General features: G+C 37.8%; 1 protein-coding gene across 7 annotated transcripts in view; it reads right to left on the bottom strand.

The window, feature by feature from the left end:
- Positions 1-1,384: 1,384 nt before the first annotated feature.
- LOC121855904 (inversin-like) overlaps positions 1,385-23,235 on the bottom strand; it is a 30,812-nt gene continuing 8,961 nt past the window's right edge. For 3 of the 7 annotated variants that reach the window (XM_042351075.1, XM_042351074.1, XM_042351073.1), the window contains exons 3-19: positions 21,859-21,979; positions 20,736-20,927; positions 19,978-20,144; positions 18,050-18,259; positions 14,630-14,970; positions 14,201-14,324; positions 12,717-13,125; positions 11,623-11,750; positions 10,756-10,862; positions 9,990-10,177; positions 8,721-8,911; positions 8,356-8,572; positions 7,104-7,294; positions 6,708-6,927; positions 4,783-5,386; positions 3,887-4,005; positions 1,385-2,714 (exon numbers count right to left, since the gene is read on the bottom strand). In XM_042351075.1, the coding sequence (XP_042207009.1) occupies positions 2,575-2,714; positions 3,887-4,005; positions 4,783-5,386; positions 6,708-6,927; positions 7,104-7,294; positions 8,356-8,572; positions 8,721-8,911; positions 9,990-10,177; positions 10,756-10,862; positions 11,623-11,750; positions 12,717-13,125; positions 14,201-14,324; positions 14,630-14,970; positions 18,050-18,259; positions 19,978-20,144; positions 20,736-20,927; positions 21,859-21,979 (3,669 nt within the window). In that variant the 3' untranslated portion in view covers positions 1,385-2,574. Of the gene's footprint in view, positions 2,715-3,886; positions 4,006-4,782; positions 5,387-6,707; positions 6,928-7,103; positions 7,295-8,355; positions 8,573-8,720; positions 8,912-9,989; positions 10,178-10,755; positions 10,863-11,622; positions 11,751-12,716; positions 13,126-14,200; positions 14,325-14,629; positions 14,971-18,049; positions 18,260-19,277; positions 19,304-19,977; positions 20,145-20,735; positions 20,928-21,858; positions 21,980-23,235 lie in introns of those variants that run through there. The other 4 variants (XM_042351076.1, XM_042351077.1, XM_042351079.1 and 1 more) reach the window with 4 other exon arrangements.

The following is a 23,235-nucleotide window of genomic DNA, read 5'->3' as shown; positions in this document are numbered from 1 at the left end:
ACAAAATAACCCATGTTCAGTGACACTAAGGGGTACTGTACATTCTGCTGTATCTATTAATTTTTAATTATTGATGTCTAAAGTCTGTACTAACCAAGAATGTATCCAAACTTGACCAACACTGGAGGTGCAGATTCTGGTTCATTCTAGAATCCACCATTGGCCAACGGTGCGTAACCGACCGCCCAAGCTGTTAAAATGCCTATTAGAGGCGAAGAGAATAAAGTAAATTGTAAATTTTGTCCGTGCTAGACAGTGAATTGTCTGTCACGAAAAGGATTAGTAAAGTAAAGAAGTGCTTAACTCCTGAATCATACTTAATTAATACACCAACAACAGCCTGGTTGGCCAGAGACTCGGCAACCAATATACTGTACTTTACTTTACTCTTACCTTGGCTGCCTGGGCGATCGGTCACACCAAACAGAAATGTCCATGCTTGGGTACAGATAATTCATATATAAATGAATTCTTATACTTTACTATTCTTACAAATATTTCAGTGTACAGAATAGCTTGGAATCTCTCCCTTGTCGTTTATTTTTGAAATATTCATGGAAAGTCATTCAATATTCTCAGCAAATTGATGATGGTGTTTATTAAATAATCTGGTTTATAAATTAAATTTTAGCAATTATACAACCCTATTATATCTCTACCCCACCATTTACAGGTACTGTACCTGTATTGGCGGGCACATTGCATTTACCTAACCAAGTCGGCTAATACCCAAATAAAAAAAATAAAAAATTGCTCCACAAAACAAAATTTTGGTTTTCAGAGCTTTTCAGTTTTCGGAATTTCGGATGAAGGGTTGTCAACCTGTACAACAATTACAGGTCACAGTAGTGTATGAAGCAGATGCAAGGTCAAAATGCCATAAAATTCTTATGGAAGAACTTCACACATGAACAAGCATTGCAAGAACAAAATTAATAAATCAGTCAAATGAGGCTGAGAATAGTAAAACACATGTCATGCTGAGTTTTCATATTTGTAGGGACAGCCTGAACATTAGTCAGGGCTGAATTAAAGCCAAGGCAGAAATGGGACCAGCTGCCCAGCCCCAAGTTGTCAAATGTAAAAATATAAATAAGATGAAAATAAAAAGATTAAAATACAAATAAATTTAGTAAAACAAAACTAGCATTGGACCCATTTTTTTTTAAATAAATAGGTTCAAACTTATCAAATTTAGAGATTGAATGACTAGCTTTCAGCAATGTTGCCCTTGTTACGGGATCCAAGAGACGAGACTTCAAGCTCCTAGATTCGGGCAGTGCAAGCTGTTTCTCAGTTTCTCCCGACCCAAATATATTTTTATTGGGAAGGTGAGTGTGAACATAATATTTCAGGGACTATGAGGGCAATGAAAGAGATGGAAGCAAAAAAGAAAGTTTTTATTTGACATCACAATAAAAGTATTTGAAAGGATGTGTTGATGTTGAACTTAAAGTCTATATCCTGCTACACTCTCAGATTTACCTGACAACCAAAGTTTGCAGTCAAACCTGAACTGTGCAAGTTTACCACAGAGGAAGAGTTGGCAGGCTGTTAGTGTCTAAAATACTGTGCCTTTAATTTTTACTTCTTCTTATTAATACCTGTAATAATATTAATAATAATAATAAGTAGGATTGATGAATAATACATAGTAATGGAAATTAAAGAAAAATCTGAAGATTTTTCAATACTTCACTATATTCTTTACTTGTAATTTTCTAAAGTGATCTTCCACTGTGGGGTAAATCAGTTCTACTAGATCTCAATTAATTGTAGATCTGTCTTGGATAAGGTTGGACAAAAACAGGAGAACAAATGTTAAACACAGTCTTGCAATAGGGACTTGCGAGTATATTAGAATATACAGTCTCTCCTAGACTTACGACAGGGTTCCGTCCCAACGACCGGGTCGTACGTCGAATTGGTCGTAAGTCGAATTGGTCGTAAGTCGAAAATGCGATAATAATACAATAGAAATTCTAAAATGAAATACAGTACAGTAAAAATAATCAATAATGAAAAATGAATAAAGTGTTACTGTACACTTACCTCTAATGTAGTCAGCTGAATGCACACGGGGCCTCAATAATTTTTTAATTCAACATGGAGACTACATTAATTGGATGAAGCAGAGGTAAGGAAGGCATTGGGATATTTTGTTGTTAATATTCAGAGAATTCTTCCTTCTCACAATGTAACAATACAACTTTGGCACTTGGCTATGAAACTAAGGTTTCTAACACACTGGAAACTTTGAAGTCATTTAGATTCATATATTGAAGTCAACTCCTTTAATGTCCATTTTCTGTGTCAACAGTATATACAGTACAGTATGATGCTGTACTACAGTATATGTCAACTCTTCAGAGGGTAAATTATGAGTTTCAAGATATTACAGGTATATTTATTTATTATATACAGTAATTTGTCATATGACACTTTAAAAAGAATCATACTTTATATATTTTATATCTGTATGTGGGAACACAAACCCTAACCATTTAGACAAGACACCCTGAGTAGCATATCATTCAACAACATTATTGTAAACATTATTAACACAGACAATTCTTATGATGAAGCATTATATCCATCCCTTTTCTCTGTGTGAGTGTTTATTTTGGAGCTTCCAACTGCTAATGAAGTAGGTGGGGACACCAAGTTGTAGGAGAAAGGCACAACAGCCTTAGAACTGTGTGGTCGTGACACAGCTGAAAAAATAAATCATTGGTACATACTGTACTTTTAAAGCCTTACTATTTATTCTTGATTCAGTTATCATTAGCCAACAGGTGTACTCTACTGTATTATTTTTTCGTTTTTGCAAGCCTTTTTGTACTATGAATGAGATAAATGAAAAATCTTAAGCACATGAACCTCAGTTCTATGAAATATATCCTGTAGTTAGATTATTAATGACAAAATAATTCACATGATTGAACTCATAGTTTACTAGAACTTTCCATCATTTGAAATTTAATTACAGTACTATACATTGAAAAATTATTATTGATTCACTTTTCTCCTGATTTACAGACACCAATTAGAATATACAAAGGACTGAAGTATGAGATCTCAGTCAATGACAAGCGTGAAAAAGTGAGTGACCTGTGAGATTCAAACTGCTGAAATACAGTCTGCTTCTTGGCTGGACAACATGACATGATTAACAGCAGGATACACTATCCAAATAGACAAAGGCAGGTAATGTTATAATCTTGCATCAATCAACTCCATATAGCCAACAAGATAATGGGTTGAAGTCCCAGGGACCAGGATCTTGATTGTGTTTGGGAACCGAAAAATCAAATAAATATAAAGTTCAAATTTACCTTTAACTTTATACCAGAACTGATAGATAACATTTTGGTCAGAGAGTAACCTAAAATGGAGAAAACCCGAGTTTTGTTGCCTTTTAACTATTTACAAGTTGTTGATATTGGCTATAAAAATACTCTGTGAGAAACATCACTTTAGATATCAATCATCTGACAGACATTGTGGGAATGCTGGTTAAGGTGTTTGTTTGTTTATACTGTACTACATTAAAAAGAGTGCTTGATTTAACTTAATAACTTGTAAGATGTTTAGTTAATAAGTAACAGGTCAACACTACTCTGCACTGAGACCAATTTTCCTAGTACGTATGTAGATCGGCTTATCTTTTATAAGATACCATAATGGTCTTACTGATGACTTTTAAGAATGCACTGAATGGAGGGCAGCCACAAGTTTTTTAAACTGGATACAGTATAATAAAAAAAATAAAACAGGACTCAGATTTCCTATTTCAATGTATGTAATGTTCAGACTTCAATATACTTACTCCATTTATGAATGCTAGCACTCACAGGGCAACCAAACAAGTAAAACATTCACTTACTTTGTAATGTCAGAGATGCAAGTTTGTTATTCCATTTCTCTTCTGCATGCTTTCTTGTATCTGCACTCAAGATTTGTCGTTCCTTTTGCCTCAATGCAAAGTTTCCTTGATCTAAATCTCTGGAAAAAAAAGTTTGAATTTAGATATTCCATTCATTTGGCCCTGAAGATGAGTCATGTGATTTGTAAGATATCCTTTCCTAGAACTCTCTGTGGTAAAGCCTGGCTTGAGCAGATGGCTAGAGCGTTTTGAGGCAGGAACACTACCCTACAGTATATGGCTTAGTGAAAGGTTGCCTAAACATCTTGTCAGGTAAACTGGTGGTTATTGAGGGCAGAGCTTTTATCACAAGCCAAAAATTAACTGAATGGCTCATGATACTAAACTCACTTGTTCTGGTTCTATGAAGATTTCCAGCTCCTTCCCCCCTACCCCACTCTTCCAGGGAAAAGGGCAACAACTACACACGACTCCACTTTGTAGTTAGGGAAAGGAAAGCTTTTTAAATACTGTAGTTATTATTTAACAGATCAATCCTGGCAGACACTTGAGAGGGTCGTTTTTTATTTTTTTTTAAGAAATTGACCTATACTGTATTATGACAACCTCCTGGTGAGGGGTTATGCCGGAAAAGGGGATTTTACTCATCTGGTCTTTGCTTTGAGGCCTTACACGAGTTCATTTCATGCTTCATATACAGTATATATCAGATCATAACTCCTAAGGCAAAGTGTAATTGGAAGAAATTACCAGAAAGACATTACTGATGTTGGTCTCACTATGTAAGTTAAAGATGAATTTAACTAGATTTGCTAATATTTTGCAACAGGTCATGTTGTACAGCCATAAACATACTACTGTATATGATAAAAGAGACTGAATAATATTATACATACTGTTTTTCTGCAATACTAAGGGCTTTTGCTGCTTTCTCTTGTAGTATTTGTCTCCTGTCCATCCTATGAAGTATTCTGCCACTCTCTGTATCATCACAGGGGTTATTTTCTTCATCTATGCAGTCATCATAAAACTCCTCCTTAAGTTTTTCATTTAATTTCATTGCCTCAATATGTCTGGCAGAAGTTGGATGAAGTCTTTCTTTGTTGTGTATATTTGACGAACATGTTTCTCTATTTCCATCCCACTCCTGGGCATTTCGCATTACATTTTCATTGTTTTTTCTCGTGGTTACATCATCAAGATTTGTTACCGGCTGTACTTTCTGATTCTGAGTTCTACCATTAGTTATTTCATTTTCACATCCTTTACTATTTGAGTGCCCATCATCATCATCACACTCATGACTTCTTTGTATATTCACTTTATCACTCTCTTCACTGGTATTGTTTAGATCTTGAGTAGGTTTAGCCACACCAGCAGGGGCTACGGAACTGGCAATATTACTGGAATGTTGCAGTACTTGAGCCATAACAAATGATGAACTATGAACTGCAGAAGATAACACGGCATAGCGGTCCTCTGAGTCTGAGTCATCTGCATCTGTTGATGAATTAATTCATCATTTGTACAAGTTTATTTTGAAAATCTCTCTAAGAAGTGGTAATTTTCTTCAAGGATTATATTTTGTTTATACTCAATTTATTGTATGTTAGTAACTTTTCTGTATGTTAGTTAAGTTCCTGTAGATTTTTATATTTTATTGTACATATGTTATTGTATATTTCTGTATGTTACTGTTTATCATGGCCTGCTCTGGAAGTTGTTTTTTGCTGATGACTTAGCATTGATAGCAGATAACATTGAAAAGGCAGTGGAAATTTTAAGAAATGGAAGGATGGAATAGAGTCAAAGGGCCTGAGAGTGACTTTGGTAAAAGTACTATTTGTGGTGTGGGTGAGGAACAAGTGGTGGAAAATAGCCATGTGTTGTCTTTAAGAAAGGTGTTGTCAGCAACTCAATAATGTGCAACAAGTGTGGAAGGTGGGAACACAAGAGGTGCAGTGGAATTGATAGCAAACTGCAGGATGTTGCTGACTAGGTGCTCTTTATGCACAGGTAACAATGTACTTACAGCAAGATTCAAAAACTAAAGTTGGGGATATGTCCCTGGACTGTGTCAATAAATTCCATTACCTGAGTGATATAATCAGTGCCAGTGGACATGCTGAAGCCTCTGCTCAGTTAAAAAATCAAAAGTGGCTGGAGGAAGGTTAAGGAGCTGTTGCCTTTATTGATGGTGAGATGAACTTGCCTTTGATTGAAAGGAAAGATATACACTCGTATGTAACTAACTCGAGAAGTGTGATGTTGTATGAGTTAAAAACAGTCACTTAAGGAATTAGTATGAAGACTTGAGTAACCTGAAATTAGAATGGTGAGATGGATGAATAAAGAGATGCTGAGAGATAAGAAACCCCGTTAAAAGCTGGGATGCTAGCTGGGTATTGAGAATAGTGTACTGCATTAGTGAAGCTTTGAACAGGTGTAGGGTGATATAGTATGGGTACACGGAGAGAATGGAGGAGACCAACTGTGAAGCAGTAGGCCAGACATGGGGATAGGGTGTAAGAAATGACCTTAGAGATAAGCACCTGATGAGAAACACTACAAAGAAACATGCTACTTGGATAGCTGCCATAACTCAGGCAGACAATGCAATGGGAAGTGCTTAGGTGCTTCTGTACTGAAACTATGATGGTGGCTGAAAAATAATTCTGAATTTAGACATAATTAGTCATGCAGTCTAAATACTAAAACTTTGAGTAATTTTCATAGAGAGTTTTCCACAGAGAAAACAACAATAGGGCACGAGACAGATCCTTCCTTCTGGTATGTTTTTCCATGCGTGATAATGACATACCTGCTGATATTTTTGCTGGCTTCATCTGGCCAATACCCAATTCAATAAGTTCTGGTAGTTCTAAATTTCTTAAGGTTTTCTTACGAGCACCTCTCATAATACTGCTTGCCAAAACTTTTGAACGTCGCTGACCAGAAACTGAGTTGTAGGGACTAGAATCAGTGGGTGAACCTCGAATAAGATGTTGTGCTGGGTAAATTATTTTTGAATCCATCCCTACCTATAAAAGAAACACATTTGACCTAATTTATACGCAAAATATACCACTCATACACATTAAATTAAGATACTGTAAACAACACAATATACAGTACAAAAATAACATAAAAGCATTATTATAACAGATATAAGAAATGTCATGCCCAATACAAAACTTGGTCATTATTAATGCTGTACCTCTTCATTCTCTAAGTTTCCACAAGTATCACTATTGTCACTGTTTACCAGAGGTGAACCTTTCACATGACAGTATGTGGCACTGTCAGATGTTTCTGACTGTATGGAAGAAGACCAGTGCTTTGTTTCACTCATAAGTGAATCAACAAAACTGCTTCCAACTCCAAGAGTTTTATCAGAGAAGTTTTTGCCTGAAATATTAAAAAAAACAATTAAATGCCTTAACTATTTTCATAAAATCACTTTAGAACCTTGTATATCATGCAAACTATTTTTCATATTTAAATTACTACAGTTTGCAACTCTTACTGTCTTATCAAAGTTTGTAACTCACTGCCACAACATTTTTTGGCAGGTTTTTAAAACAATTCAAGACTCCAACTGTCACAAAGCTCATTTTCTGTACTTGTGGCTTCTTTAACTTGAGGTTGTGACCTTTAGTGTTAAATATGTTTTTAATGCTTCATTTGTTAGAGAAGCATAAACTACTTTTTAACCTATTTCATTAAATATGAATTTTAAAGTTTAATAAAAATAAGACAATTGATCAGCTTTTAAAAACACAAAGTTCCTCCTTCAATAGATGGCAGGCCTAGCGTGTTGTCTGCTTGCACAGACCATTGTTTACACACAACATATAGGATTCATGACACCCCAAGGCCTATTGTTCCATCAGTCACCTACAGTCAGAACATTGCAGTCTATGAAGCAGTTACTCAGATTCCATGTGAGCTGTAATTTGTTAAAATGTACTTTGAAATATGGAATTACTGCAGTGCTTAAGTGAGAAAAAGTGGTATATTACAGGAGTTTTTTAGTTGGTTTTGGGGCTTCAGTCCTGTTCCCTATAGTTCCCATTAAAATGCATAAAATGATATAACATTATTCTATATTGCATGAAAATCCTTGGTCCCACTCTCACATAATATCGAGGGTCTCCTGTAACAATGTTAATACTGTACAATGTGAGATGCTAAGTAATCTTGAAGTGTATAAGCTGGTGTACAACTAATTAGATGTGATACTCAAGCAGACACAGCAAAGGGGAAATGTCCAGGTGCAATTCTGTGCTGAGAACAAGAAGATGACTTAATACTGTAAAACAAGACTTAGGAATTTTGACATAATTACCCATGTGATATAAACACAGAACTTTTAAGCATCTTTGGGAGTGACCATTTTCCATAGAGAAAATAACAATGGGGTAAAACACAAATCCTTCCTTCTAGTACAGTATGTGTTAATGATGTACCAGCTGATATTTCTGCAGGCTTCATCTGGCCAGTACCCAACTCACTAAGGCCTTGCTGGTCTAAATTACATAAGGTCTTCTCTGCAGTGTTTCTCATAATACTGCTTGCCAAAGCTCTTGAATGCTGCTGGCCAGAAACTGAGTTGTAGAGACTAGAATCAGTGGGTGAACCTCGAGTATGTTGTGCTGGGTGAATTATTTTTGAATCCATTCCAACCTATAAAAGAAACACACTTGAGGTAATTTATTACACTTATATTAATGATATTACAATATTTCATAAAAAAAAAATGTGAAAGCATTATTATAACAGATATAAGAAATGTCATGCCCAATACAAAACTTGGTCATTATTAATGCTGTACCTCTTCATTCTCTAAGTTTCCACAAGTATCACTATTATCACTGTTTACCAGAGGTGAACCTTTCACATGACAGTATGTGGCACTGTCAGATGTTTCTGACTGTATGGAAGAAGACCAGTGCTTTGTTTCACTCATAAGTGAATCAACAAAACTGCTTCCAACTCCAAGAGTTTTATCAGAGAAGTTTTTGCCTGAAATAGTAAAAAAAAAAATTAAATACTTTAACTAGTATCATGAAATTTCTTAAAAATTTTGTATATCATGTAATTTATTTTCATATACTGTACAGTACAGGTATATTACAGTGGTTGGAGCAAAATAATCTACAACATTTACTGACTACAGGGGGTCCCCGGGTTACGAACAGGTTCTGTTCCTGAAGACGTCGTTCTTAAGTTGAATTTGTAAGTAAGTTGGAACACATGCTACATGCATACCGTACTCACAAAACAATCTTTAAAATCCTACTATATCATAGCCTAAGTCCTTATATACGTCTAAAATCACATAATTTAAGACAAAATAAGAAACAGAATGACAAAATACAGTCAGTGAAAGTAAAAAATAAGTCATCAGGTAAATAAAATACTGTAAATGTCAAGTTTAACCCCGTTCGTGTCAGCGGGCGTTAGTAAGTCGGACATTCGTAAGTCAAGGACCTCCTGTATCTTGCTTCAAACTTTTAAAAGTCTAATAGAGAATGAAAGTGAAATAAAACAGAAATTCAGATTAAATAACAGTACTGTACAGTAGTGTCAGTTTCAGATGATTTCTGATGAGTAACTACAATGGAATTTTCCCATCCTGACTGACAATTGAGAAAATAAAAATATTCTAAGATTCTACAAGCAAGAGAAGTGAAGTTCTTAAAATAACCAGTTGTTCAGAGACAAAACAATATTTAATGAATTAGAAGGCAGAGTAACTGAACACAAGGATGATGCTCTGATGACCAGTCTTATTTAAACACAAGTAAGAAAATCAATTTCAAGGAATTGCCCCTAAGAACCCAAAGAGGATGTTGACATGATATCTAAATTCTCAACTTCTTGAACTATAATTTGTTTACTCAAACGTTGCAGCTGAGGTCGAGGGTCAGTTTGTAGCAAGGCAGCTGATTGAGAGGAAAATGGATTGATGCATTACTCTGTAATTACACTAACAAACTTGACATTGATTTTCCTGTATATAACAAATAACTTGATGAATGACATTAATATGATTTCTTTCACAATTTATTACATGGAAGGAAAAGTAATTTATCTTTACCACTGTGACTTCTAGAAGATCCCCGGAACAGTCTAAAATGCTTGCGAATGATATAACCTCGCATTAAAGCTTGGATCCTGGTGGCTGCAATTTCCATGATCCTTGTGACTGATAAACCTCCGGCCTCCATCAGAACCTGTGCTACCTCTAGCTGCTCAGCCACATATGCACAATCCAAGGGTGTGTATCTGAAACAAAGATTATGCTGCGAGTCTTCTTTATTTGAAGATTTTAAATAACTATACAAGAAACTGAATAAATTTGATGGATATCATACCTACAAGTTAAGAAGGCTAATAATATACTGTGCTGTACATACAAAATACAATTACTGATATTATAACATACCAATTATATATTTGAAAGCTTCAGATACATTCACTGATGACATACAACAAGGTCAAATGAGAATGCTGAGATGGAGGTGCAATGAAATACTGAAAGACAGAAGGCCCTGTTCAGAGCTAATAGGGAAGCTGGGTGTTGAAAGTAATGGCAGCTTGTGTAGAGGTAGGCTAAACTGGCTTGAGTAAGTAGAAAGAATGATGGAGACAACTGGGTCAAGAAATGCATGAGGAGAACCAGCGGTTAGCCAAGAAAAATGTGGGGAGAGATTGTAAGAAATGACATTAGAGTTAAGGACCTGACAAGTAAGGCTGCAAGAGGCCACGCAGCTGCCATCAGGTATGAAAAGTGGCTGCAAAACATTGATGATGATGATGATGATGGTATCTCATAAAGCCTGCTGATATGTCAAATTTCTCACCTGTCAACTGTTGTCTGAGTGTAGTTGGGATAAGCATGAAAATCAAGTAAAGTGTTAACAGCTCCTAGATGACCTTGTTGGGCAGCCCAATGAAGAGGACTCTGGCCCTGCAAAGACATACATATCTCTTAAAAATGCAAGAAATAAAATGCTTGAACTAAATTATGAGACACAAAATACTATATAGTACACCCTAAAAAAGCAGAGTTTTGTGGGCTTGGTTTAACAAAACTGACAAACATCCATGACACCCCCTGAGATACTGGGGCTACTGCCTGGCACGTCATGCCAGAATTACAAGTTGGTGACAATGCACCATGAAAGATTTCTTTTTAAATTTTTCTCTAATTAGGTGCTTGAAAGTATTAAGGATAATTTGCATTTCTTCAACAATTTTAGAATCAATGAGGAAACACTACTGCTTTAAAAATAATGAGACCAACTATTGGCACCCTGGTGGGGGGGGGACTGCTCTCCCATACCTTAGTCTGGCCCTGTAAATGAAAGCTGTGGGAATCAGCCATAAAACTACACTATTACCAAAAGTAGAAGCTACAGTCATTCACATATTGAGGAGTCACTGCTGGAACTAAAGGAAGAAAATCTGTAATCTTTACTAATGGCCACAACTGCTGACAGACATAGTGTACACTTGTGACATCAGTACCAGTGTAAATATTGACTTATTTTTAAAGATCCATTACAGGGACTTGGTAATGATGGGTAAATGAATCTAATTAATGATTTTGCAAGCAAAATATTAGCTGTTTACCAGGGCTTTCCACCTATAGATTTAGTGCCATAACATGGGAGCTGCTTAGGGATACGGTATGTTAGGATGCACAAGAACATTATGACATACAGTACCTGGTGATCCCTGGCATTGACATCACCACGATTCTCCAGCAGCAAAAACATGATGTCACTGAGTCCTCTGTATGCTGCCATGTGCAGAGGGGTACGACCCGAGTAGTCCTGAACATTCACTGATGTCCCTGAAGATATATGTAGTATTATTGGTAACAGCAGATCTAATAACAATAATCAAAGAAGTTTTCAATAACATATAAACAAATCAAGCAATACTGTAAGCTAATTTATCTTTTTCTATTACAGTACTTGAAAACTTTTAGGCACAAGATATCTAAGAATATGTTTCCAAAATAAAGATATGTCGACCAATGTCAGCAGGTACGGTGGATAGTGTGTACAGTACATGTAACTGAGTAATAAAAATTGAAGAAAATTAAATATATCTTCCCAAAATTACGAATTGAAAATGGAAATAACCTTAACATAAGGTCACTTGACGATGAAGTTTTGTCATCAGGTGGGGAACAGTACCCAAGGACCCATGGTAAGTTGCCCAACATGAAGAAACCTGCCTGGTGGAGGGTGTAGGCTTGAAAGATATTTGTCTTACCAGCATTTTTTGCGGGTTATTTTTAGATTGTTTGAAAAAAATATCCCTAAAAGATAAGATGGATAATGGTGCGTAATGGCGATTATGTTCTAACACATTCTCAGGACTCTTATCTTCAATATAAAGTTAGCAACAGTTCTTCTGATGATGCTTTTGAGAAAATAAAGGTAAGATACATCACAAGTCTCACACAAATCATGTGTGCACACTCCACCTGTCACACACTCACAGCCTCTCCTCCATCCTCATGTTCAATTTCAGTTGCACTTTCATTGTCTGAGTATTTTCATCTTCACTTATTTCCTAAATCCCCTTTAGTGTGATTATCATCTATATTATGGCATGATCCAATGGTTATTGTTGTAACCTAATCGAGGTTCTTGCCATCCAACAGGTTAATAAATGATACTGGAAATATGTTATCATTACATCTTAGATAAAAATACACACACCTATGTACAGCATATATTGTATTAAGATTCAAAGCAAAGATACACGACTAAACAATTTCCTCCGAGAATCAGTGATGAGTTACTACCTGCTCTGATGAGTATCTGTGCCAGGTAGAGGTGACCACTCAGAACAGCATGGTGGAGGGCACATTGTCCTTCATTGTCTCGATGATCAAGTGATGCTCCTGCTTTAGCTAAAATTTTCACAATCTGTGCATGCCCAGCCTGAGCTGCATGTAAGAGAGGAGTGCGTCCATCACTGGCACACACATCAAAAGGTGCTCTAAGCCGAAGGAGGACACCAACAGTGGAAACATGTCCGGCTCCTGCAGCAATGTGCAGTGCTGTGCATCCTCGAGGATCAGCTTGGGAGAGGGAAGCTCCATGTCTCACCATTACTGTTAGGGCTGAGTCTGCACCACGTGCTGCTGCCCATAACAAGGCTGTGTAACCTTCTTTTGAGGGATCATCTCGTACACAAGGTCGCCTTACAAGCTGCAAGTCCAGTATGTAAAAGTAAAACTAGATCCTTCTAAAATCATGAAAGAAGCTCATTAATAACTCACAGTACAATAATCCATACACTGTAACCACAAAATACTCTAGAGCAGCCAATTGAAATTATATTCATTAAATACAGTACTGTTAATTACAAAGTTATAATTTATGATATATCTCAGACAACAAGTTAAATTTAATCATGAACTGTACAAAAACTTTTCTTTGCAAGCACACTCAATAGGATTTGTTTTAGCAAAAATGAGTGATGAGTGAGAAAGTATGGTATGGGTTTGAGTAGAAAATGCCAAAAATGGTGGGTAAAGATTTCCTCACATGATAGAAGTGATTCAAAACCATAAGTTCACCTGATGGTGGAGTCTCTTGTTTAGACCCAAATCAGAGGCATATTTAATGTTAAAGTCTGCTGTACCTTAAATCCCATGATTACCAAGCCTTGCAGTGCAGTTCAGACCAGGCTGCTGAATGGCAATTGTCCCACAAAGATATAAGTGGAGGTAAAAGACACTCCCTCTACCTACTCCTTAAGAGTCACAAATCAAGTTGACTCTTTATATTTTCTGCTCTTTATAAAGTTTTTATCTTTTCCACTTCTATTTTTGAGGCTACTTATAATGATTTCATGCAACAAACACAGGGAAATATGAGAGAAAATGGGACGAGGGCAACTGAGAGATGTAAAAACAGCAATCTCTATCATGGGACTGCCCTATGGATTGAACTAAAGCCTCTCAGAGTGCAGTGGCGTTGGCAAACTATACACCAAATACTACTATAAAGGAGTAAGGTCATCTTTGGATTACCACTGGGTTTACATTGGCATTAAGTTATACTTCAACTGACTGAATAAAGATGAGTGCCGTGGGGAATTTCACAATTAGTAGGGTTCCCATTATGACCTTGATATGTAACTTTATGGAGGTGATTCGTGAGGAATTTGGGTGAGCATGTATGAACACAAATACTTCCATTCATTCATCCATATCTCACAGGCCTTGTTACTTTGGCTTATGAACATAAAACAGTATTCTACTAAAAAGATTTATCTCACCAGTTCTACAGTGTCAGCATGGTTCAGCTGGGCAGCGTAGTGTAGAGGGGTGGCACCGTACACATCCACAGCACCTGGGTGGGCCCGTTGTTCCAAGAGACGACCGACTATTGCCGTTAATCCCCTGAGTACAGTAATTTTTCCTGATATAAACACACATTGACTGACAACCAAACCTTTGATCCGTTATTCTGTACTTTTCTATAAACTAGTAACATTATTAATCTCTTTTGCTATTATCCATCCAACTCTATTTGGATGGAACTTGTTGAATTTCTCTAACATAAAAAAATAAAATAAAATAAAAAAACACTAACAAGCATATCCATATACAGTCTCAATACCATATCTTATTTCATCTTCAGACTGGTATCAGAGTCCTAGTCAGTTCTAATACTTCAGGAATAGCAAGACTAAGCTGATGCTTACCTGTTGCAGGCCCAGTGAAGAGCAGTTCGAAACTGATTATCAGTCAAGTCAACATTGCACTTTGGAACAGATAAAATCACATCAACAGTGTCCTTTCTTGCCTCAGCAACAGCTAAATGCAATGCTGTTATACCATCAAAATCTTGCCAATTAACACTGGAAGGTGCGGCACCTATCAATATTCTAACACAATCTTTGGCTCCCTCAGCTCGACTCATAGCTGCCCAATGCAACGGTGTTTTTCCCTCTTGGTCTGGTGTAAGGTTGTTTGCTCCGTGTTTTATCAGAAGGCGCACATTTTCCTCAGATCCATATGCTGCTGCCCAATGGAGGGGAGTCCTCTGTGTGAGACAAAACAAGAATATGTCTAAGATCCCTATTTAGGCAAAAAGCATCAGGTTACTCTCACCAATCAATCATAGTACAGTGTTATCCTTATGCTTGAAGGATTAGCAACCATGGCTTTCCTCTCCAAATAGTTTACAGTCAACCCTCTCTTTACGCGGTCCCACTTTACGCGTTTCCACGTTTACGCGGTACCCTGCCGAACACGGAATGCTCACTTTCCGCGGTGCGTGTACCCCTTTACGCGGAGAGCGGCTGGCGGTCCTCTCGCGCCGCGCCATTTTTGGATCCAAACCTCCCGCCATCCGCCATGTTGTGTAAGCGGCGCGAGTAGGTTGCGGACTGTGATTGGGCAAAGCATCCTTACCTCCCTCCCTGCTAGCTGTGATTGGTTTAATGTAGTACTATGACGTGCCCCACCGCGGGAGCGTTCAAGCCCCTTGACCTACCGCGTCAGTTACACCCCTCCCGGCTACACCGTGTATATCGGTATCCATTGTTCCATAAGAATGGCTTCCACCGGACCACCACCACCACCACAAAGAAACCTTGCATTACCTGGACCCAGCCGCCCTAAGCCAAAGAAGACACGACGTTCCTTAAGCTACGAAATCAAATATAAGATCATACAAGAGTTGGAGAAAGGAACAAGACAGGTAGATCTCGCGCACCAGCATGGTGTTAACGAATCAACTATCAGGACAATTAAGAAGGATGCAGCCAAGATAAAGGAGCACATGAACATCACAAAGTCTACAGGTGCTTCTATGATCAAGTATTTCCACAACCAGGTGCTTCTCAAGACGGAAAAATTACTTGCGAGCTACTTGGTGCGTCAGGCGCGACGGAACATGGCGGTGGACACGCGCTCAGTTAAGGAGTACGCATGTGAACTGTATGCTGCAGTGTCACGAAAGATGGGAATTACAGAGCCCAAACCCTTTAATGCTTCCTCTGGGTGGTTACAGAGGTTTAAGAAGAGGAACAAGATCACCAATATCAACATTGGTGGTGAAGAAGCTAGTGCTGACCGTGTTGCGGCTAGGGAATTTCCTCCGTTTTTACGTGAGATTATGGAGGAAGAACAGTACACCGACGACCAGGTGTTTAACATGGACAAATCTGGTCTTTTTTGGAAAAAGCTACCTTCCAAGACCTTCGTTGTGAAGAATGCCAGCAAGTGTTTGGGCCGGAAGTTGCAGAAGGAGCGCATCACCGTCCTGTTTACCACCAATGCCTCCGGTACCTGTAAGCTCAAGTTATCGGTGATCCACACAGCACACAAGCCGCACGCCTACAAGAGCATGGACATGACCAAGCTAAATACCCACTGGCTGACCGCACGTAAGGCGTGGATGTTCTCTACTCTGTCCCTCTCCTGGTTTGATGACTGTTTCGTTCCCGATGTGAAGAAATTCTGTGAGCAACAGAATGTGCCATTCAAGATTTTGTTGCTGCTGGACAACGCACCAGGACACTCGCCCCTACTGCTAGATCGTCACCCCAACGTAAACGTGGTCTTCCTTCCTCCCAACACTACGTCTATAATACAGCCCATGGACCAAGAATTGATCTGTAATGTAAAAGCTGCATTCTCTGCTAAAAAATTCAAGCTCCTGAACGACTACACCAACACCAAGGAAGAGTTGCGTAACCTGAGTGACACCAACACCGATAGCAAGAGCGAAGACGACGAGGATCAACAGTTGGCAGAGCAAGAAGTACTTTTGAAACAATTCTGGAGAACATTCAACGTCAAGAAAGCTGTGGACTTCTTGGTGGAGGCATGGGATCAGCTGTCTGTAGCAACTGTTCGTCACGCATGGAGACATGTGTTGCAAAGTATTCCGGGTGTTAGGCAGAGTAAATCTGTGACTGGTGAGGTTCAGACTGTTACAGTAGCAGTGGACCTTGCCAGAGAAGCTGCGCAGAGTGTTACAGCTGCAGGCTTCTCCGAGACCACCAACGACGACATCCTGGAGGTGATAAGGGATCCTGATGTGACTACCGACGAGATGGTAGATGATGATGACGTCAGTGAAGATGTAGGTGGTGCGTCATCCCAAGAAGAACGCAGCTTATCCCATAGTAATGTAAGGGGTGCCATCGAGTGTATTGAGAAAGTCAAGCTCCTCCTTTCCGACGACCCTGACGCTAACAGGTATGAAATCTTCACTACCCAGCTGTTGCAGACTATGGAGCCCTACATCAAGGTTTATCACGACAACATAAACACCAGCCGTCAGCAAAGCATAACAGAGTTCTTCGCCCGCAACCCACCACAGCCAGCCCAAGCCAGTGATAGTGACAGAGGCAGAGACAGTGATGATGACTTTGAGGGATTTGTCAGGGAGGCACTAGTAAGTGTGGATGACACCGATGAAGACTAACCTGAGGGCCAGTAGCCTGCCCTCTGCCTCGGAACCAGCCTTCATTCCCCTACGCCGACCCATCTCTTCTACTAACGTAAGTGTTAACCCCAACCTTGTTTTTTTCTAACCTAACCTTCAGTTTATTATTCTCTTATTGATTGTTCCCTTCTATATTATGTGTGTGTGAATACCATCATAAAGTTAAGATGTTATTTTTAGTAAAACGTACGTATTGTGTCGGGAAAAAGTGGAGTTTGGGGGTCGGCCCTGTCTCTATTTCAATTAATCCCGTATGTTATGTTGTTCACTTTAAGCGTTTCTCACTTTACGCGGGCCGCCGTGGGTTCAATTAACCGCGTAAAGTGAGGGTTCACTATCTGCATTTACTAATTCTTCCATATTTTGCACATCTTTGGTGACCCAGTCCTTACTTTCAATCATCCATCCTATTCTCTGGCTTCACCTGGCCCTCCAGTCCTGAATTTTATCATTAATGATAATATCAACCACTATCCCCTCATCCCTATGGCTAAAGTATCTATTTTCATTTTTCTATAACTTTCCAGTATTTCTCTAATTGCTTTAGCTAGTCTCTTAACATCATCAATTTTTCAATTAGTAAACACTGTACTCTTATATTATAGCATGTACTCTTTACACAAGTTTTCTGGTACCTATTCTTAGGCACAGATACTATACACACCTTTTTATGATCTTCTGTATCTAGTGTTCCAGGAGCAGCATACTTGAGAAGAGCTTGAAGGTACTTGTGATTACTATGAACAGCTGCATGGTGCAATGGTGTCACACCTCTCACATCCTGAGCCAGCCAAACACCACCTTGACTCTCTAGGTGGAGCATGCCCTTGCTCTCTACTGCATGGAGAATGGCCTTGATGCAACCTAGATGGCCCTAAAATACAAAAGTCATCTTAGCTCACTCATTGATCTCACAAAAAATATATAAATTTTGCAAATGCCCCCATCATATTTTGAAAGGTCCATCTATTACTGACTTACAAGTTGGGAGCTACATAGGGATTTCCCATACATTGTTCATCAAATATCCTCTTTCAGTGGCACCATATGACACAACCTTACAACATATTTCCACTCAAGAATTGGTAATAACGAGGATGACACCATCGAAACACTAAAGCACATGAAGGCAGCATGTAGGAGATACTAGTACAGTCTTAAAAGTACCCAAAACATCATGATTCATACTTCTTCATGCAGAGGGTGGTAGACCAGGAGAACAGTCTATCAACTAAAGCAGTGGAAGCAAGAAAAGGACTTGACTTGTGAACAGACCTGAACAAGCTTATCAAGAACACTGGAGGGATTCTATACAGGACAATGACTGCCTTGCTCTGTCATATGTTCCACTCGTCATGGTGACTGCTACTATACATACAGTACTTGTAAACATTAGGTAAATGCATTCCATAAATTATTGTGACAGGCATTTTATACAGTATTTTGTTTTATCATAGAACACACACTAATATATTTCTTTTACATCTTTCTTGATGGTGAAATTAAGAATAAGCTAAATTGGTGATCCTGAAAGCATGGAAATCAACAAAAACTATGTAAAGTATATGAAAGATAGGCTAAGGCTATGTTAAATAACCATGGAGTGGCAAAAGTAAGCATTTCATTATGTCTGTGAAAATGTAGATTGACAATGTTATAGCTCGATAATATGTGCTAAGATATAATACAGTAACAATAAATAATATACTGCAATATAAAATAGTACATTACAGAGGATGCAGAAAATACAGGTACAGTACACATTTAAAGGTTACAGAACAATTTACAAAAATATATATACTATACAGGTACTGTATTGTACTATACTGTACATCAATACACTACAGTATCTATGCCAAAAAATGATAAGTATATACTGCCTGTGAACTTACCATATTTAATCAAGTAGAATGTAGCACTGTAAAGGTTGAGACATCAAATAATAATTATAAGGCTATGTGAAATGTTAAAATATGATGGCCTAAAATTATTTATTTCCACAATTAAGAGCAAAAACACAGCTACTTCTCCTAGAGTTCCCAATTAAAATAACATTTAATATGAAGAGTGATACAGCTGCATATGTATTTAATAACTTCCCAAGCTATAAATAACCTGAACAAGCTATATCTATTGATCAGGTTGCATCACACTGGTTAATGAAGGCACAGTTTATGTAGCTGGGGTCATCGTATGGCCGGAAATAACGGAACATTCAGCTTTCTGTCAACCATCAAGCCATAATATCAAGAGCCTGAATATTAGAAATGTATTAAAAAGACATTACTAATACTGTACTGATTTCTTGAATATATACCATCTTAATAACTGCCAATGGTGAAGTAGAAGAAGAAGAAAGAATTATGACCCTGGCTGCCTAAAAACGGGTTGATAAACAAAAGAATACATAAACAAGAGGTAAAACGTTTCACCTAAAGCTCCAGAAGCCTAATTATGTGAGCTTGGTACAAACATCTTGAGTTTATGAATTATCAAATGCTTGGCAGACATCTTGTATTATGGATAAAACTTAAAGGTGGAAACTTATTACACTACTGAACAGTACCGTATATAAAAAGTTTTACATCATACTTTATATGAAGCATAATGGAGTGCTGTGCGACTGTGAGAATCAGTAGCATCAGGTCTAGCTCCAGCTCGAAGAAGTGCTTCTACAGCTTCCTGGTTGTTACCCATTACCGCATATACAAGTGGAACTCGTCCCCAGCGGTCTTGAACTTCAAGGTTTATACTGTTATCTGTAATATATAATTATCTGCTATTATTTCTCTCTGAAGATACAATATTTTATCTGGAATACTATGCTCTGATATCACTCTAGGATTTCTAATAATATCTGGATAACTACTGGCTGATAGTTACAACAGAATTACAAGAAAAAATATTCCAAAGGGATTGAATAACACTTATTATTTAAAAAAGTCTTATTTGAGATACAATACTTCCAAGTGAAGCAAGGTAGTCCCTTAGTCAAGTGAAAGTAAAACCTAAAATTATCAAATTACAAAATTAATGATGTTTATAAATGAATGATGGACATCTACAACACTAGAGCTTAAAGATAATTTTCTTTCCAAAGAAGAGTTTCAAGTTAAGTTTTAGCTCCAATACTGTCAGTACAGTGGAGCCTGACTATATCAGGCAGTCAACATCCTCATTATGGCCATTTTCCCTGCCTGAGTGGGTTAGCCAGAAGTGGACAGTTATCATTAAAACTGAGGGAAGGGTACTACTAACAAGACATCAACAAAAAGTGCAATTGTGTTCAATCTTGAATGAAAACACAAGAGGAAAGTGGTACCAAGTTATAAAATGTTAAAAATACAAACCTTGAAGAATTTCTGCTAGTTTTTGCTTGTCTCCGACAATTGCTGCAGAATGAAGAGGTGTCCCGGTCTGGCCTGGAGGTAACAGTAGGGAGCCTGGGACCCTTAATCCTCCAAGAATGGGAGAACCAGTGTGACTGAAGTGATAACCTGCTCCAGTGAGGAATCCTGGTGCTGAGGGCATCTGTGGAAAACCTGTAAGACATCAAAATACAGGAAGATTTCACATTACCACACTTTCCAGTAACAGAGTTCAATCTCTTGCAAATTGTAATTGTTGATATAGTAGTGTAATTACCCTGTTATGTGCTTTAAGACCCTAGTTTTTTAAGTGCAGTAATAACATTATAACAACAATATTAATGATTTGAAAATTCTGTAACTCATTTACCAGACTTTTACAAATAAGAGACTGATCCTGAAATCCCAATCTTCAACTGATTCCACAGCTTGGTGACCCAAGCAATGCTCTCACTAAGCTGTGGGCTGGAGAGGTAAGCTGAGATAGTTTGGACATGTGGAGAGAATGAAGGAGACCAATTGGGTCATGAAGTGCATGAGTCTAAAGGTAGAAGAGAGGAGAGCCAGGGGTAAGCCAAGAATGACATGGAAATAGGTTATAAGAAATTATATCAGAGTTAAGAGCCTAACAAGAGTGGCTGAAAGAGACTGCACAGCAAAGAGAGTTGCAATCAGGTAATGGCTGCTAAACCATGCAAGAATGGAAACTGTTGATGATGAGGGAAGATTGCACAGATATATTTATGGAATATATAGCCAGGTTACTGCTCCCTGGGAATAATTATTACTGTATACAGATGGTACTGCTCATATTGCACATGGTGAAGCAGCCTGAGGCTGGTGGTAGGCTACTGAAGTTACTCAAAATACACCAGAGAGACATCTCGCATCCTTAATGTGGAAGGAGAACACTGTACAATACAGTGCTATAAAAGAACACATCTATTATAGCAATAAGAATGAATAACTATACAATAGAAGAATTTGCATTTGCTTTTGATTTTAGCTACGATGCAATATGGCACAAAAAGGCCTGCAAGAGTGAAAAAGTATTTAATGTATATATTATATATATATATATATATATATGTCAGAGTGAACATACCTGAAGAAAGTAAATAGCCAGATGTTAAGGGATTATTATTGGGATATCCCAGGCTATATCCTGGTGCCGTGCCATGACTGCCATAGTACAAATTTAGGTAGGCTGGACTGAAGTTAAGAACCTGAAAAAATTAAAAATTACTACTGTATACCATAATAATGTACAGTACAGTACTTCTATAAACATACAAATGGTTTTGCAAGGTGTGGTGATAACTTATGAGTCATAATGTGTTGCAAAGGAAATTTTGATAAATCAATATACAGTTCTGGTATTTCCATAATGAAGGTCCTTGCACTATTTTTGCATCTGTGCTGGTGTGGGGGCAACCCCCTACAACCTGTACAAGGTGAAGCACAAATGCATTACAGCGCCCAGCAAGGAAGCAAGCGGAGTCCAGGATTATTGTCTTTTTTTACACAATTCACTTTTGCTATGAAAAACACATCTGTGTGTAAACACAATAATTCCCCACATCTGCATAAAAGGGACATTAACATTAACCATTAAAATAATATTTAAACTGCCTAAACTGTCTATTGGGAGTTAAATGTCCTATGTAAACAGTCTCATTCAACCAGCTGACACTACCCTTTTTTTATTGTGAATGAACTTTCTTGGTTTAAGAATCACTGCTAATCTTCCTTTTCATATATCGTTCCAAAATGACTGCCATGCACAGAAATGCATTCATTGTCTTCTGCTCAAGGAAGGGCTACCCACACACTGCTGCCTGAATTCTTCTTTCTTAAGCCAGTACCCACTTGCATCGGAAGTACAGTATTTGACTTCATGCTAAAATGGTTCAGTATACCATCGTTCACTTAACAATCGGGTTTTCAGGATCACACATCGAGGGATGCTTGTAATTATAAAAGTAACAGGTGTATGCATATCTTTTTTGTTGGAGAAATCTTCGCAAAATTGTGGTTTTGTGAGACAGTTCTCAACCCGACCCCATAAGTACATTGTCCTATTGGGGAATAAGCATTCAGGTCCCATACAGCCGCCTTACAAACTAGTCCATTAGTCCCTAACCCATTTTGATCTGAGATGTTCCTGTACAGTAAACAGTCTGTGTGAGTTATATAACAATAAAAGCAAATTTCCTGAAACAATCATACAACAATATTCAAAAGGTGAATACCATATTCACTATGGACTACAAAGGTCATAATAAAGTAAAAAAAACTACCCAAATGGACAGTAAGGATGTTAAGAGGTGGAATGATAAAAAATAATAATAATAAATTAATAAATTAAATTAGTCATTTTGCTGTACATATGAATGCTCTACATGTCATTTTAGTGCAAAAGGTAATGTTCTGGATAAGTTGTCTTGCTATAAAGACAACATACTTTAATGAATATTGAGGA

This window comes from Homarus americanus, unplaced genomic scaffold, assembly GCF_018991925.1.
Source record: "Homarus americanus isolate GMGI-L3 unplaced genomic scaffold, GMGI_Hamer_2.0 scaffold19117, whole genome shotgun sequence".
Classification (NCBI taxonomy): domain Eukaryota; kingdom Metazoa; phylum Arthropoda; class Malacostraca; order Decapoda; family Nephropidae; genus Homarus; species Homarus americanus.
This window is presented reverse-complemented; position numbering and strand designations above follow the sequence as displayed.